Raw genomic sequence first — 17080 nt, forward strand, 5'->3', positions numbered from 1 at the left:
GGAGACCTTTGCGGCAGAGGAAGAAATACAGACGTCATCAGAGTGATCTTCCCCCAAGTGGGGTGTCTCCCAACCCACCCCCACCCACCAACACACCCCATACAGCCGCTTCGGCTTCCCAAGTAGCTAACTCCTTGGTCAATTTCAAGGACAAACAGATAGAATTCATGGCCTCCCAAAGCCTGCAAATAGGTAACATCCAGGGGTACATGCGTGACACCTTTCTTCAATTACGCAAAATTGCACGTAGTGTACGGGTAGGTGTAGGCACTCATGTGCGCATTGCTAACAGCATTGACACCCGTTTTGCAGATTTAACTTCTGCTGTAAGGGAGCAGAATAGCCATATTGGCAGCCTTGCGCAAAGTATAGCTGCACTAAGCCAATCATGCACAGCGCAGACCAATGCCTTAATAGGTATGCAGGCCAAACTACAGCATCTGGAAGCCAATGTCGGAGGTGGCGCAGCACCCTCAGCAGTGTATCTGTGACACGCCAACGGCAGGGGTGTATGTTTTACCTTGAGTTGCTGGATACTCGCGGTTCCGCACCGATTCTTCTCCTCGTCGACTGCAGGGATTGCGCCGCCCTTAAAACTCAAGCAAGGCGTTCAGCAGGTACAACTGTTTGCGTTTTATTAAATGCAGATCTCACATCCAGGCTTAGCGTGAGCCAAACTTGGAATGGTACTATAGTGACTTATTTCACAAATAACACTTCATAGCCGCCTAGCGGACTAATACTCTAATGGTGTCTATAGACTTTAGAAACCAATGCTTACATTTACAGAGAGTTCACCGTTACAGGCGACAGACAAATTATAACCTCTCGTGTAACATTCAACCAGGCACATTTAATGTAACCAGAGGGAATATCAGAAAGGGTTCCTGATGAGTCAGGGTAATCCAGCAAGCAAAGTAAGGGGAAAGTTGAATCTCAGTAATAGTCATGTTTAGCCACAAGATGGCGGTATTTCCAGAGCTGACAGGGTAATGCAGGGACTTGTGTGATTTTCCTGACTGTCAGTTGCATATTCAATTTAAATATACTTTGCTTCCATGGCGCGGCAGGCAGACCAACGATGAAGTGGGGGAAATAAGGGTCTAGTGGGTCTTTCAGGGAGTCCCTGAGGCTCCAGCAATGGATCGCGTTGGTGACAGGGAGTGGGAAGTGGGCTCCTTTTATTTAGCACAGTCACGTTAGTGGCAGGGAGTGTAGAGTGGGCTCCTCGTATTTAACACAGTCACATTGGTGGCAGGGAGTGGGCACTGGAGCAACCAGCGGATGGGTACCTGGCATCAGGAGCAAGGTGCAGGCTCCTGCCCGTCACGATCAGGTCCCCCGGCCTCTGGACTCTGGCGCTGGGTATTCTTCTGCAGGAGGGCTGCTAGTGTGGGCGCTGCTATTGCAGCGTTGCCGCACTCAGCCAGCCACTTCTGCGCTGCTGGGCTCCGTCACTCCGGTCTCTGCCGCCGCTCTCCGTCCCTCCCCGGGATGCGTTGCGGGGTCGTCGGGGGTCGCGCGCTTCATGCGCCGCGTCTCTGCTCCCGGCGTGTGTCTCGGGGTCGGCGGGGGTCACGCGGTTATCACTGCGCCGCCGCTCAGCCTCCGTCTCCCCTTCGCAGCTCCGTCCTCCACGCTGCTCCTTTTCTCAGCCCGTCCTTCTCCAGGAACTTGTCCTCCTCCTTCCGCTCTGCCCCTATACGTCCCCAGAGCTGTCAGTCAGCCTGGGGATGCTCCTTCGCGCCCTAACTGCACGGGGGATTAACCCCTAAAGTCCCGCTGCTGGGACTTCTGGAAAAGTCTGGGGTGCCACATATCCAGCACCCCAATAAGTGGCTCCCCCACTTCCCCACCCCGTCGGAGTATTAGGACCCGTGGTGGGCTTGGTGCAGGTTCTAGAAGTGGTGTAGGGGTGCCTGATGCTGGGAGAAGGTAGCTCATATGTTTGTTAGTTTTGTAATATCCAATACATCTTGTAACATGCCCCCACAGTTTTTATGTTTCACCTGCAAAAATGCAGATTGCGTCTGACAAAGTAGACAGAAGTAAAATGTCTAACCGCATACCATTGTGTTTGTGTATTACTTTTAAACCAATTATTGTGTGAATTATAACATATTGTAATGGTATATGACTATGGGATTGCACTAAAGTAGTGTGGGGTAACTCCTGGCCCGTGAAAGGTTGTGGAACTACATATTCCAGCAGGCTCTGACACAATGGTTTGGACTGTAATGGTTATAGTGTGTCAGGGCATGCTGGCATGTGTAGTTCCACAACACCAGTGAGCCATGTTTTACTGCAAACTTCATTCATACATGTATCAAATGTACTTAGAAGCTAGATACCAGCAAGGGATAGGTCAGCACCACCAGCTGCATCCGTTGGGCTCTGTGTATTAGGCTAAATGTGGGTGGAAACAGATGGCATTGGTCACTAATTTGTTAATGAGTACACTTACAGCACAGGTACATTTTGGAATACAGGGCACATGTGCTTACCAGAAAAGTAACGGCTGATGATGTGTGTGCGCACCAGATTCCCCCTCTGCGTACCCCTCACTACCCGAGGTGTGGTAGGTTGGGCTTCCTGCACGACTGCTGCATGTTCCTCCTCCACATAGGCAGGTTGGGACAGGGCTATGTTGTGCAGCATGCAGCAAGCCTGGATGATCATCACGACTTTGGCAGGGTGGTAAAGCAGTGTACCCGATGACCTGTCCAAACACCGGAATCGACTCTTTAAAACGCCAAATGTGCGCTCCACCACATCACAGCAGACAGCACATACATGGCAGCATTGTGGAGGCACAGAGTGACGGGAGGAGTCTGATATACCATAACCCATCACATCCCACGTGTAGTCAGCAGGCAGCACATACATGGCAGCATTGTGGAGGCACAGAGTGATGGGAGCAGTCTGATATACCATAACCCATCACATCACACGTGTAGTCAGCAGACAGCACATACATGGCAGCATTGTGGAGGCACAGAGTGATGGGAGGAGTCTGATATACCATAACCCATCACATCACACGTGTAGGCAGCAGACAGCACATACATGGCAGCATTGTGGAGGCACAGAGTGATGGGAGGAGTCTAATATACCATAACCCATCACATGTGTAGTCAGCAGACAGCACATACATGGCAGCATTGTGGAGGCACAGAGTGATGGCAGGAGTCTGATATACCATAACCCATCACAGCACACATGTAGTCATCAGACAGCACATACATGGCAGCATTGTGGAGGCACAGAGTGATGGGAGGAGTCTAATATACCATAACCCATCACATGTGTAGTCAGCAGACAGCACATACATGGCAGCATTGTGGAGGCACAGAGTGATGGGAGGAGTCTGATATACCATAAGCCATCACATCACACGTGTAGTCAGCAGACAGCACATACATGGCAGCATTGTGGGGGCACAGAGTGATGGGAGGAGTCTGATATACCATAACCCATCACATCACATGTGTAGTCAGCAGATAGCACATACATGGCAGCATTGTGGAGGCACAGAGTGATGGGAGTAGTCTAATATACCATAACCCATCACATGTGTAGTCAGCAGATAGCACATACATGGCAGCATTGTGGAGGCACAGAGTGATGGGAGGAGTCTGATATACCATAACCCATCACATCACACGTGTAGTCAGCAGACAGCACATACATGGCAGCACTGTGGAGGCACAGAGTGATGGGAGGAGTCTAATATACCATAACCCATCACACGTGTAGTCAGCAGACAGCACATACATGGCAGCATTGTGGGGGCACAGAGTGATGGGAGGAGTCTGATATATCATAACCCATCACATCACACGTGTAGTCAGCAGACAGCACATACATGGCAGCATTGTGGAGGCACAGAGTGATGGGAGGAGTCTGATATACCATAACCCATCACATCACACGTGTAGTCAGCACACAGCACATACACGGCAGCATTGTGGGGGCACAGAGTGATGGGAGGAGTCTGATATACCATAACCCATCACATCACACGTGTAGTCAGCACACAGCACATACACGGCAGCATTGTGGGGGCACAGAGTGATGGGAGGAGTCTGATATACCATAACCCATCACATCACACGTGTAGTCAGCAGACAGCACATACACGGCAGCATTGTGGAGGCACAGAGTGATGGGAGGAGTCTGATATACCATAACCCATCACATCACACGTGTAGTCAGCAGACAGCACATACACGGCAGCATTGTGGAGGCACAGAGTGATGGGAGGAGTCTGATATACCATAACCCATCACATCACACGTGTAATCAGCAGACAGCACATACATGGCAGCATTGTGGAGGCACAGAGTGATGGGAGGAGTCTGATATACCATAACCCATCACATCACACGTGTAGTCAGCAGACAGCACATACATGGCAGCATTGTGGAGGCACAGAGTGATGGGAGGAGTCTGATATACCATAACCCATCACATCACACGTGTAGTCAGCAGACAGCACATACATGGCAGCATTGTGGAGGCACAGAGTGATGGGAGGAGTCTGATATACCATAACCCATCACATCACACGTGTAGTCAGCAGACAGCACATACATGGCAGCATTGTGGAGGCACAGAGTGATGGGAGGAGTCTGATATACCATAACCCATCACATCACACGTGTAGTCAGCAGACAGCACATACATGGCAGCATTGTGGAGGCACAGAGTGATGGGAGGAGTCTGATATACCATAAGCCATCACATCACACGTGTAGTCAGCAGACAGCACATACATGGCAGCATTGTGGGGGCACAGAGTGATGGGAGGAGTCTGATATACCATAACCCATCACATCACATGTGTAGTCAGCAGATAGCACATACATGGCAGCATTGTGGAGGCACAGAGTGATGGGAGTAGTCTAATATACCATAACCCATCACATGTGTAGTCAGCAGATAGCACATACATGGCAGCATTGTGGAGGCACAGAGTGATGGGAGGAGTCTGATATACCATAACCCATCACATCACACGTGTAGTCAGCAGACAGCACATACATGGCAGCACTGTGGAGGCACAGAGTGATGGGAGGAGTCTAATATACCATAACCCATCACACGTGTAGTCAGCAGACAGCACATACATGGCAGCATTGTGGGGGCACAGAGTGATGGGAGGAGTCTGATATATCATAACCCATCACATCACACGTGTAGTCAGCAGACAGCACATACATGGCAGCATTGTGGAGGCACAGAGTGATGGGAGGAGTCTGATATACCATAACCCATCACATCACACGTGTAGTCAGCACACAGCACATACACGGCAGCATTGTGGGGGCACAGAGTGATGGGAGGAGTCTGATATACCATAACCCATCACATCACACGTGTAGTCAGCACACAGCACATACACGGCAGCATTGTGGGGGCACAGAGTGATGGGAGGAGTCTGATATACCATAACCCATCACATCACACGTGTAGTCAGCAGACAGCACATACACGGCAGCATTGTGGAGGCACAGAGTGATGGGAGGAGTCTGATATACCATAACCCATCACATCACACGTGTAGTCAGCAGACAGCACATACACGGCAGCATTGTGGAGGCACAGAGTGATGGGAGGAGTCTGATATACCATAACCCATCACATCACACGTGTAATCAGCAGACAGCACATACATGGCAGCATTGTGGAGGCACAGAGTGATGGGAGGAGTCTGATATACCATAACCCATCACATCACACGTGTAGTCAGCAGACAGCACATACATGGCAGCATTGTGGAGGCACAGAGTGATGGGAGGAGTCTGATATACCATAACCCATCACATCACACGTGTAGTCAGCAGACAGCACATACATGGCAGCATTGTGGAGGCACAGAGTGATGGGAGGAGTCTGATATACCATAACCCATCACATCACACGTGTAGTCAGCAGACAGCACATACATGGCAGCATTGTGGAGGCACAGAGTGATGGGAGGAGTCTGATATACCATAACCCATCACATCACACGTGTAGTCAGCAGACAGCACATACATGGCAGCATTGTGGAGGCACAGAGTGATGGGAGGAGTCTGATATACCATAACCCATCACATCACACGTGTAGTCAGCAGACAGCACATACATGGCAGCATTGTGGAGGCACAGAGTGATGGGAGGAGTCTGATATACCATAACCCATCACATCACACGTGTAGTCAGCAGACAGCACATACATGGCAGCATTGTGGAGGCACAGAGTGATGGGAGGAGTCTGATATACCATAACCCATCACATCACACATGTAGTCAGCAGACAGCACATACATGGCAGCATTGTGGGGGCACAGAGTGATGGGAGGAGTCTGATATACCATAACCCATCACATCACACGTGTAGTCAGCAGACAGCACATACATGGCAGCATTGTGGGGGCACAGAGTGATGGGAGGAGTCTGATATACCATAACCCATCACATCACACGTGTAGTCAGCAGACAGCACATACATGGCAGCATTGTGGGGGCACAGAGTGATGGGAGGAGTCTGATATACCATAACCCATCACATCACACGTGTAGTCAGCAGACAGCACATACATGGCAGCATTGTGGGGGCACAGAGTGATGGGAGGAGTCTGATATACCATAACCCATCACATCACACGTGTAGTCAGCAGACAGCACATACATGGCAGCATTGTGGGGGCACAGAGTGATGGGAGGAGTCTGATATACCATAACCCATCACATCACACGTGTAGTCAGCAGACAGCACATACATGGCAGCATTGTGTGGGCACAGAGTGATGGGAGGAGTCTGATATACCATAACCCATCACATCACACGTGTAGTCAGCAGACAGCACATACATGGCAGCATTGTGGGGGCACAGAGTGATGGGAGGAGTCTGATATACCATAACCCATCACATCACACGTGTAGTCAGCAGACAGCACATACATGGCAGCATTGTGGAGGCACAGAGTGATGGGAGGAGTCTGATATACCATAACCCATCACATCACACGTGTAGTCAGCAGACAGCACATACATGGCAGCATTGTGGGGGCACAGAGTGATGGGAGGAGTCTGATATACCATAACCCATCACATCACACGTGTAGTCAGCAGACAGCACATACATGGCAGCATTGTGGGGTCACAGAGTGATGGGAGGAGTCTGATATACCATAACCCATCACATCACACGTGTAGTCAGCAGACAGCACATACATGGCAGCATTGTGGGGGCACAGAGTGATGGGAGGAGTCTGATATACCATAACCCATCACATCACACGTGTAGTCAGCAGACAGCACATACATGGCAGCATTGTGGGGGCACAGAGTGATGGGAGGAGTCTGATATACCATACCCCATCACATCACACGTGTAGTCAGCAGACAGCACATACATGGCAGCATTGTGGGGGCACAGAGTGATGGGAGGAGTCTGATATACCATACCCCATCACATCACACGTGTAGTCAGCAGACAGCACATACATGGCAGCATTGTGGGGGCACAGAGTGATGGGAGGAGTCTGATATACCATAACCCATCACATCACACGTGTAGTCAGCAGACAGCACATACATGGCAGCATTGTGGGGGCACAGAGTGATGGGAGGAGTCTGATATACCATAACCCATCACATCACACGTGTAGTCAGCAGACAGCACATACATGGCAGCATTGTGGAGGCACAGAGTGATGGGAGGAGTCTGATATACCATAACCCATCACATCACACGTGTAGTCAGCAGACAGCACATACATGGCAGCATTGTGGGGGCACAGAGTGATGGGAGGAGTCTGATATACCATAACCCATCACATCACACGTGTAATCAGCAGACAGCACATACATGGCAGCATTGTGGGGGCACAGAGTGATGGGAGGAGTCTGATATACCATAACCCATCACATCACACGTGTAGTCAGCAGACAGCACATACATGGCAGCATTGTGGGGGCACAGAGTGATGGGAGGAGTCTGATATACCATAACCCATCACATCACACGTGTAGTCAGCAGACAGCACATACATGGCAGCATTGTGGGGGCACAGAGTGATGGGAGGAGTCTGATATACCATACCCCATCACATCACACGTGTAGTCAGCAGACAGCACATACATGGCAGCATTGTGGGGGCACAGAGTGATGGGAGGAGTCTGATATACCATAACCCATCACATCACACGTGTAGTCAGCAGACGGCACATACATGGCAGCATTGTGGGGGCACAGAGTGATGGGAGGAGTCTGATATACCATAACCCATCACATCACACGTGTAGTCAGCAGAGGGCACATGCATGGCAGCATTGTGGGGGCACAGAGTGATGGGAGGAGTCTGATATACCATAACCCATCACATCACACCACACGTGTAGTCAGCAGGCAGCACATACATGGCAGCACTGTGGAGGAACAGAGTGATGGGAGGAGTCTAATATACCATAACCCATCACATCACATGTGTAGTCAGCAGACAGCACATACATGGCAGCATTGTGGGGGCACAGAGTGCTGGGAGGAGTCTGATATACCATAACCCATCACATCACATGTGTAGTCAGCAGACAGCACATACATGGCAGCATTGTGGAGGCACAGAGTGATGGGAGGAGTCTGATATACCATAACCCATCACATCACACGTGTAGTCAGCAGACAGCACATACATGGCAGCATTGTGGGGGCACAGAGTGATGGGAGGAGTCTGATATACCATACCCCATCACATCACACGCGTAGTCAGCAGACAGCACATACATGGCAGCATTGTGGAGGCACAGAGTGATGGGAGGAGTCTAATATACCATAACCCATCACATCACACGTGTAGTCAGCAGACAGCACATACATGGCAGCATTGTGGAGGCACAGAGCGATGGGAGGAGTCTAATATACCATAACCCATCACATCACATGTGTAGTCATCAGACAGCACATACATGGCAGCATTGTGGAGGCACAGAGTGATGGGAGGAGTCTAATATACCATAACCCATCACATCACACGTGTAGTCAGCAGACAGCACATACATGGCAGCATTGTGGGGGCACAGAGTGATGGGAGGAGTCTGATATACCATAACACATCACACGTGTAGTCAGCAGACAGCACATACATGGCAGCATTGTGGAGGCACAGAGTGATGGGAGGAGTCTGATATACCATAACCCATCACATCACACGTGTAGTCAGCAGACAGCACATACATGGCAGCATTGTGGAGGCACAGAGTGATGGGAGGAGTCTGATATACCATAACCCATCACATCACACGTGTAGTCAGCAGACAGCACATACATGGCAGCATTGTGGAGGCACAGAGTGATGGGAGGAGTCTAATATACCATAACCCATCACATCACCTGTGGAGTCAGCAGACAGCACATACATGGCAGCACTGTGGGGGCACAGAGTGATGGGAGGAGTCTGATATACCATAACCCATCACATCACACGTGTAGTCAGCAGACAGCACGTACATGGCAGCATTGTGGAGGCACAGAGTGATGGGAGGAGTCTGATATACCATAACCCATCACATCACACGTGTAGTCAGCAGACAGCACATACATGGCAGCATTGTGGAGGCACAGAGTGATGGGAGGAGTCTGATATACCATAACCCATCACATCACACGTGTAGTCAGCAGACAGCACATACATGGCAGCATTGTGGAGGCACAGAGTGATGGGAGCAGTCTAAAATAACAGAAATTTCAACAGATTTTTCAGACTCCTTGAATCACTGACTGAGATTAGAAAAGTCATCAGCCTGATGGTCAGCAACATGGAGTTGGGACCCACAGTTTTAGAACCGCTAGTCTAATCAATGACTTTTCCAGTGGCATAAGTACATTTCAGTTCCTAGTCTCCATGCCCCTTTTTATGCATGGTAGTATCCTGTTGGCCTTATTTGTGGCTATGTGACATTGTGCACTACACCCCAGATCTATCTATCTATCTATCTATCTATCTATCTATCTATCTATCTATCTATCTATAACAGGGTTGCCGACCCTCCCGGAATTTGCGGGAGTCTCCCGAAAATCGGGTCTTTCCTCCCGGCCCCCGGAAGGGTGGGCAACCCTCCCGGAATCGGGGGGACCCCCACTGAGCCCCCCGATCGCGGCATTTATATGCCGCAATCCACGGGTCTCAGGGGAGGGGGCGGAGCTAAAACGGCACAGTCGTGACGTTTTAGCCCCGCCCCCTCCATGGATAACTGTTATTTCGGCTATTTGTTGTAATGGGGGCGGGGCTTAACGATGTCACAGTTAAGCCCCGCCCCCAAAACGCGCAATGCAAGATTCCTCTCTGGGCTTCTCCCGGAGAGGATTTTTTGAAAGTCGGCAACCCTGATCTATAGTGTATATATATATAATCATGTCTTGATAAAGGGCTACCCGCCCGAAACGTTGGCTTTGCACTATACTAGTGTCTTCACGTTTTTTACTGCCGCCGTGCAGCATTGAATTATTTCTTAGAGTGACTTCTGCTTGTTCACACTATATATATATATATATATATATATATATATATATATATATAAAATACTAGAAGAACCACAAGACACACACACATTGAAGGTGGCAATCTTTTAATAAAGAACAAATTATACTTGCCTCATTGTCAGTCCATGTCGGAATCTTGGTTGATTAAACGTATTGGGCGAAATTTAATAGGGGGCGATTACATTTTTTTTTTGCAATTTTTGGTACTTGTTTCCTAGCACGGCCACAATCTTAAGTAATCGTGTCCCTTAATTAAGGGACACGATTACCCCCGATGGACCCGATTTCTTTTGAAATCAGGTCCATTTTGCCGGCTAGGAGACAATATCGGGGGCATCGCGTCGGTCGGGACCATTAACATTGGTCCCGACGCGACCGACGCGATGCCCCCGATATTTCCATAGGCTTCAATGTTAAAAAATATTTTAACATTGAAATCTTGTCGGGAAGCTAAAATATCGGGGGCATCGCGTCGGTCGGGACCATTAACATTGGTCCCGACGCGATGCGACGCGATGCACCCGATTTTTGCATAGGCTTCAATGTTAAAAAATTTTTTAACATTGAAATGCTGTAAAAATGTGAAAAAATGTGAAATGGGCCAATATGACCCATTTCACATTATAGATGTCCCTGTCGTCACCCCACGATAGACGCCAACCCGAAGCATGGCGAGCGCAGCGAGCCCGCGAGGGGCGGCGGTACGCGTCCTCCGACCTTTTCATGCCCTACTATCCACTAGGGCGTGGAGTGAGAATAGAATAGTGTGGCGAGCGCAGCGAGCCACCGAGCCCGAAGCGTGGCGAGGGGACGCGGATACCTTCACAGTTATACGCGTCCCCTTGCGGGCTTCACAGGTGTCCGTGGAGACGCGGACACCTGTGAAGCCCGCGAAGGGACGCGTTTACCTGTGAAGGTATCCGCGTCCCCTCGCGGGGCTCGCTGCGCTCGCCACGCTTCGGGCTCGGTGGCTCGCTGCGCTCGCCACACTATTCTATTCTCACTCCTCGCCCTAGTGGATAGTAGGGCATGAAAAGGTCGGAGGACGCGTACCGCTGCCCCTTGCGGGCTCGCTGCGCTCGCCACGCTTCGGGTTGGCGTCTATCGTGGCCTGGGGTTAACGCGCTTAAATTTGGGGGGGTTGGGAATTTTTTTCATTGAATCCAATGTAAAATTGGGTCCCAGGGACCCAATTTACATTGGATTCAATGAAAAAAATCGGGTCAAAAATCGGTCGGTCGCGTCTATCGCATCGTATGCGACCAAATCGCATGCGATGCGATCGACCCGATTTTTCCGACACGACCACCCCGATCTGAATCGGTGTGGCCGTGCTAGGAAACAAGTACCCAATTTTTTTTCGCAAAAACGTCCATTTTCTGAAAATCACATATTTTATAGGGTGCGATTTGCAGAAAATCATGGTCCGGGAAAACCCTCATGCCGGACCATGCCGGACCATGATTGGCTGGCGGGGCTAAGTCCCGGTCTGGGGCGGACCTCCGTATGTAAACAAACCCGCCCTCAGACATCGTACTGCATTGCGGACAGTCCAGAGAAGGCCCGAAGATCAGCGTGGTGAGTATAATTTGCTTCCACAGGTTCCCCACTATGGATTCTACAGGAGAAGTGGACGGATCTTCTATCAACATAGGTGAGTATTGGATGTATGGGCTCCGTGTGTAATAAAGTTATACTTTAAGTGTGTGGTTTTTCTAAACTATTTGTACTGCTGGGGCACTACTAGTCCCAGCGGGCCCTTTATTGCTCTGCATGCTGGGACTTATGGTTCTCCAAGTTCCTGCATGCGGTAGTGGCTTGCTGGGACTTGTAGTGCCACAGCAATACACAATAGTTTTTCTATTTTTTACACAATTATCAGCTCGATGCCCACAGCCCAGGGGCATCGAGGACAGCCCCAGGCTTCAGCATGGGCAGGTGAGTTCTGGAGGGGGGGAAACCTTCTTTGGGGGGATCCCCACTTCACCAGGACCCCTGCCCATGCTGACCGGTCAGAGGGATGAATGCTTTGGCCGGGGGGACTTGTATAAAAAGTCTCCCCCCTGCTGGCTGGTTGGGCTCGGTGCTGGTTCTTGAAATACGGGGGACCCCTACTCATTTTGTCCCCTGTATTTTGGGAACCAGGACCAGCCCTTGAGCCTGGTGCTGGTTTTATAAAATCCTGGGGACCCCTACTTGTTTTGCCCTGTGATTTTATGAAATCAGGACCGGCTCTTTGAGCCCGTGGCTGGTTATGCTCAGGCGGGGGGACCTCACGCCATTTTTTTTTTACCAAAATCGCACATTTCTAAAAATGTGCTGATTTTCATGACTGAAAATTGCACGATATCGTACTTTATCGCGTTTTTTTGCCACAAATTCGCATCTCATTAAATATTTGAAAATCAGGCCAGAAATGCTATTTTAAAAAGTGCGATTTTGAAACATGCCCAAAAATCGCTCCCTATTAAATTTCACCCATTCAGCAGTGAACCCCCACGGACAGCACTGGTAAGATGACGCGTCAGTCACAGATGCTGCTATAGGAGTGAATGGGGGAATCGCTGATTGGCTGAGAGCGGTCAATGCCATATCAACAATTTACTTTACCTCCTTTACTAACCAATAGCTGTTATAGAACGGTTTCTGATGTTATTGGCATGAACTGATATGCTGTATATCGATACAGATTCTGCGGTTGACCATCGATATCTCGTGCAGCACTCACATATTTTGCAAAACAGTGAAAAACCCAAACCACAAATCTCCCATGTTTCATTTTATTAAACTTTCCTCAGTGATTCCCAAATAGCGTAGAATACACAGAAATGATAAAACAGCAGCGCTACCATGCTCTCTCCCTCCGCACACCCCATCTCCCCTTTCTCTCACAGCACTGGAGTTTTGTGTACTGGGTGGGGGCTGGCGCTGAACAAAAAGAGAAGAATAAGCCTAATTTAAACTAAGTGGTATATAATGCAATAAATGGTTCCCCTGGAGGTCAATGAGCCAGAAATCCTCTTCCGGACCACATGAGGGACATCGCATGCCTGGTGTCCATAAAGCGTCTGCTCTTTGGACAAGCCATAGAGGACGGTCCCTAGGTTGACAGGGGGCGGGGTGTAGCGCAGAGCTGGGAGAAAAACAAATTTTTAATCTTGTTCTGTTTCAGGGTTTTACAGTCCTGCCGCGGGGTCCCGGGGGGCGGGGAGAAGGTGAATTTCTGGAGTAGGGCCGAGAAGAGTAGGAACAGCTCCATACGGGCCAGGTTCTCCCCAGCACAGACACGTTTCCCTATCGGAGAGAGGAGAGAGGTTATACAGGGCGGGACCCAGCTTGCCCATATTGTGGATCATCCTATTGTGAGGTACAGTATCAAAACATTTAGCAAAATCTAAGTAGACCACATCTACTGCATTGCCCAGGTCTAGGTTCTATTTCACTTCATCATAGAAGCTAATTAAGTTACTTTGACAAAACCTATCCCTCATAAATCCATGTTGGTTCCAACTTACCACTAATAACTTAATTGCACAACAAGTATTCCTGAATGCTGTCCCTTAATATACCCTCCAATAACTTCCCCACTCTCAATGTAAGACTGGTCATTATTTTCCTGGGTGTGTTTTATTTCCCTTTTTGAATAATGGCACTACTTCTGCAATTCGCCAGTCCATTGGTACCTAACCAGGTGAAAATGAATTGATGAAAGTTAAGCATAACGGCCATAGCAAACCAATCAGGTTCTAGCTATCATATCATAGCATGTCCTAGAATATTGATAGCTGGAGTCTTATTGGCAGCCACTGGCAATACCTCAGTTGGCTCCCAAGGGACAAATACTGTAACTCATATCTCCCCTAATGCTTCACATTATATAATGTTACTAATATTATGTATAATGCCATAAGTGACATTAGTCTCACCTGCTGAAAAGGCCATGAATGCCGGTTTTGTCCGGAACTGCCCCTTGTCATCGAGGAAGTGCTCTGGGTTGAACTCATAGGGGGTCTCCCACTGGGTAGGGTCAGAGAGCACTGAGGAAATGAATGGAATCACTGTTGTACCCTAAAATTGTAGAAGAAATCCCCTGTTATATAAGGTCTATGTACCAAGCATTGGAGAGAGATAATGTAGTGTGAGGATCTGGTCTAGTTGAGTTCTTTGCAGTAACTCTGGTGAGCCAGTAGAGGGCGCAAGGAAACCAGAAACTAGGTTGTACAGTACATGCACTTTCTGGGAGCCCTACTTATATCCCCCAAGGTGGCTGTTGATTGACTGCCGACTGCAGGAGTTTGGACAGAACCAGGAAGAGATAGTACCTGGGTGTATTTGGATCATGTGACCATTGCTGGAATTAGTGGACAGGTGTCCAGAAGTCAGCTGATCCTGAGTGTCAATGTGGTGCCCATGTCCCGGGGACACTGCAGGAAATTCTAGATGACAGACAGCCACACTAGAAAGTGACACAAGCACACCATGCCTATAGCTACGGTCGGCAATGGTGGACGATCTGTGGAAGAGAATACATCAGCGCGAGTACTGCGATTCCTGTAGAGAGAGATAAACAAACCAGCTCCTAACTGTTATGTTAGCTGCTTGGTTTAACAAATGACAGTTTGGGGCAGAGGTATCAGGGTGATAGGTCAGAGGTGTCTAGGTCAACACTAGCATACTGCTATGTCAGGGTATGCAGTACACTGATAGGGGACAGTAGCGTGTTCTGAGGGCAGCGTGCTATGCCAGGGTACATGGTACAGTGATTGGGGACAGTAGAGTGTTCTGAGCGCCGCATGCTATTCCAGGGTACACGGTACAGTGATTAAGGACAGTAGAGTGTTCTGAGGGCAGCGTGCTATGCCAGGGTACACGGTACAGTGATTGGGGACAGTAGAGTGTTCCGAGCGCAGCATGCTATGCCAGGGTACATGGTACAGTGATTGGGGACAGTAGAATGTTCTGAGCGCCGCGTGCTATTCCAGGGTACACGGTACAGTGATTGGGGACAGTAGAGTGTTCCGAGCGCAGCGTGCTATGCCAGGGTACACAGTACAGTGATTGGGGACAGTATAGTGTTCTGAGCGCAGTGTGCTATGCCAGGGTACACGGTACAGTGATTGGGGACAGTAGAGTGTTCCGAGGGCCGCGTGCTATGCCAGAGTATACGGTACAGTGATTAGGAACAGTAGAGTGTTCTGAGCTCCTCGTGCTATGCCAGGGTACACGGTAGAGTGATAGGGGACAGTAGAGTGTTCAGAGAGCCTCGTGCTATGCCAGGGTACACGGTACAGTGATTGGGAACTGCAGAGTGTTCCGAGAGCCTTGTGCTATGCCAGGGTACACGGTACAGTAATTGGGAACAGTAGAGTGTTCCGAGCGCCTCGTGCTATGCCAGGGTACACGGTACAGTGATTGGGAACAGTAGAGTGTTCCGAGCACCTCGTGCTATGCCAGGGTACACGGTACAGTGATTGGGAACAGTAGAGTGTTCAGAGAGCCTTGTGCTATGCCAGGGTACACGGTACAGTGATTGGGAACAGTAGATTGTTCCAAGCGCCTCGTGCTATGCCAGGGTACACGGTACAGTGATTGGGAACAGTAGAGTGTTCAGAGAGCCTTGTGCTATGCCAGGGTACACGGTACAGTGATTGGGAACAGTAGAGTGTTCCGAGCGCCTCGTGCTATGCCAGGGTACACGGTACAGTAATTGGGAACAGTAGAGTGTTCCGAGCGCAGCGTGCTATGCCAGGGTACACGGTACAGTGATTGGGAACAGTAGAGTGTTCCGAGTGCAGCATGCTATGCCAGGGTACACGGTACAGTGATTGGGGACAGTAGAGTGTTCCGCGTGCCTCGTGCTATGCCAGGGTACATGGTACAGTGATTGGGGACAGTAGAGTGTTCCGAGTGCAGCGTGCTATGCCAGGGTACACGGTACAGTGATTGGGGACAGTAGAGTGTTCCGCGTGCCTCGTGCTATGCCAGGGTACATGGTACAGTGATTGGGGACAGTAGAGTGTTCCGAGCGCCTCGTGCTATGCCAGGGCACACGGTACAGTGATTAGGAACAGTAGAGTGTTCTCAGTGCAGCGTGCTATGCCAGGGTACACGATACAGTGATAGGGGACAGTAGAGTGTTCCAAGCGCCTCGTGCTATGCCAGGGTATACAGTACAGTGATTGGGAACTGTAGAGTGTTCCGAGAGCCTTGTGCTATGCCAGGGTACACGGTACAGTAATTGGGAACAGTAGAGTGTTCCGAGCGCCTCGTGCTATGCCAGGGTACAAGGTACAGTGATTGGGAACAGTAGAGTGTTCAGAGAGCCTTGTGCTATGCCAGGGTACACGGTACAGTGATTGGGAACAGTAGAGTGTTCCGAGAGCCTCGTGCTTTGCCAGGGTACACGGTACAGTGATTGGGAACAGTAGAGTGTTCAGAGAGGCTTGTGCTATGCCAGGGTACATGGTACAGTGATTGGGAACAGTAGAGTGTTCCAAGCGCCTTGTGCTATGCCAGGGTACACGGTACAGTGATTGGGAACAGTAGAGTTT

The 17080-nt window shown here is 49.7% G+C and overlaps 1 protein-coding gene across 1 annotated transcript in view; it reads right to left on the reverse strand.

Annotated features, from left to right (window-relative positions):
- Positions 1-13295: 13295 nt before the first annotated feature.
- LOC146005648 (cytochrome P450 2F5-like) overlaps positions 13296-17080 on the reverse strand; it is a 90080-nt gene continuing 86295 nt past the window's right edge. The window contains exons 10-11 of the mRNA XM_083145039.1: positions 14456-14597; positions 13296-13823 (exon numbers count right to left, since the gene is read on the reverse strand). Of these exons, the coding sequence (XP_083001165.1) occupies positions 13630-13823; positions 14456-14597 (336 nt within the window). The 3' untranslated portion in view covers positions 13296-13629. The remainder of the gene's footprint in view (positions 13824-14455; positions 14598-17080) is intronic.

The sequence above is a fragment of the Crinia signifera genome, chromosome 5 (genome assembly GCF_055691185.1).
Source record: "Crinia signifera chromosome 5, ASM5569118v1, whole genome shotgun sequence".
NCBI classification, from domain to species: Eukaryota; Metazoa; Chordata; class Amphibia; order Anura; family Myobatrachidae; genus Crinia; species Crinia signifera.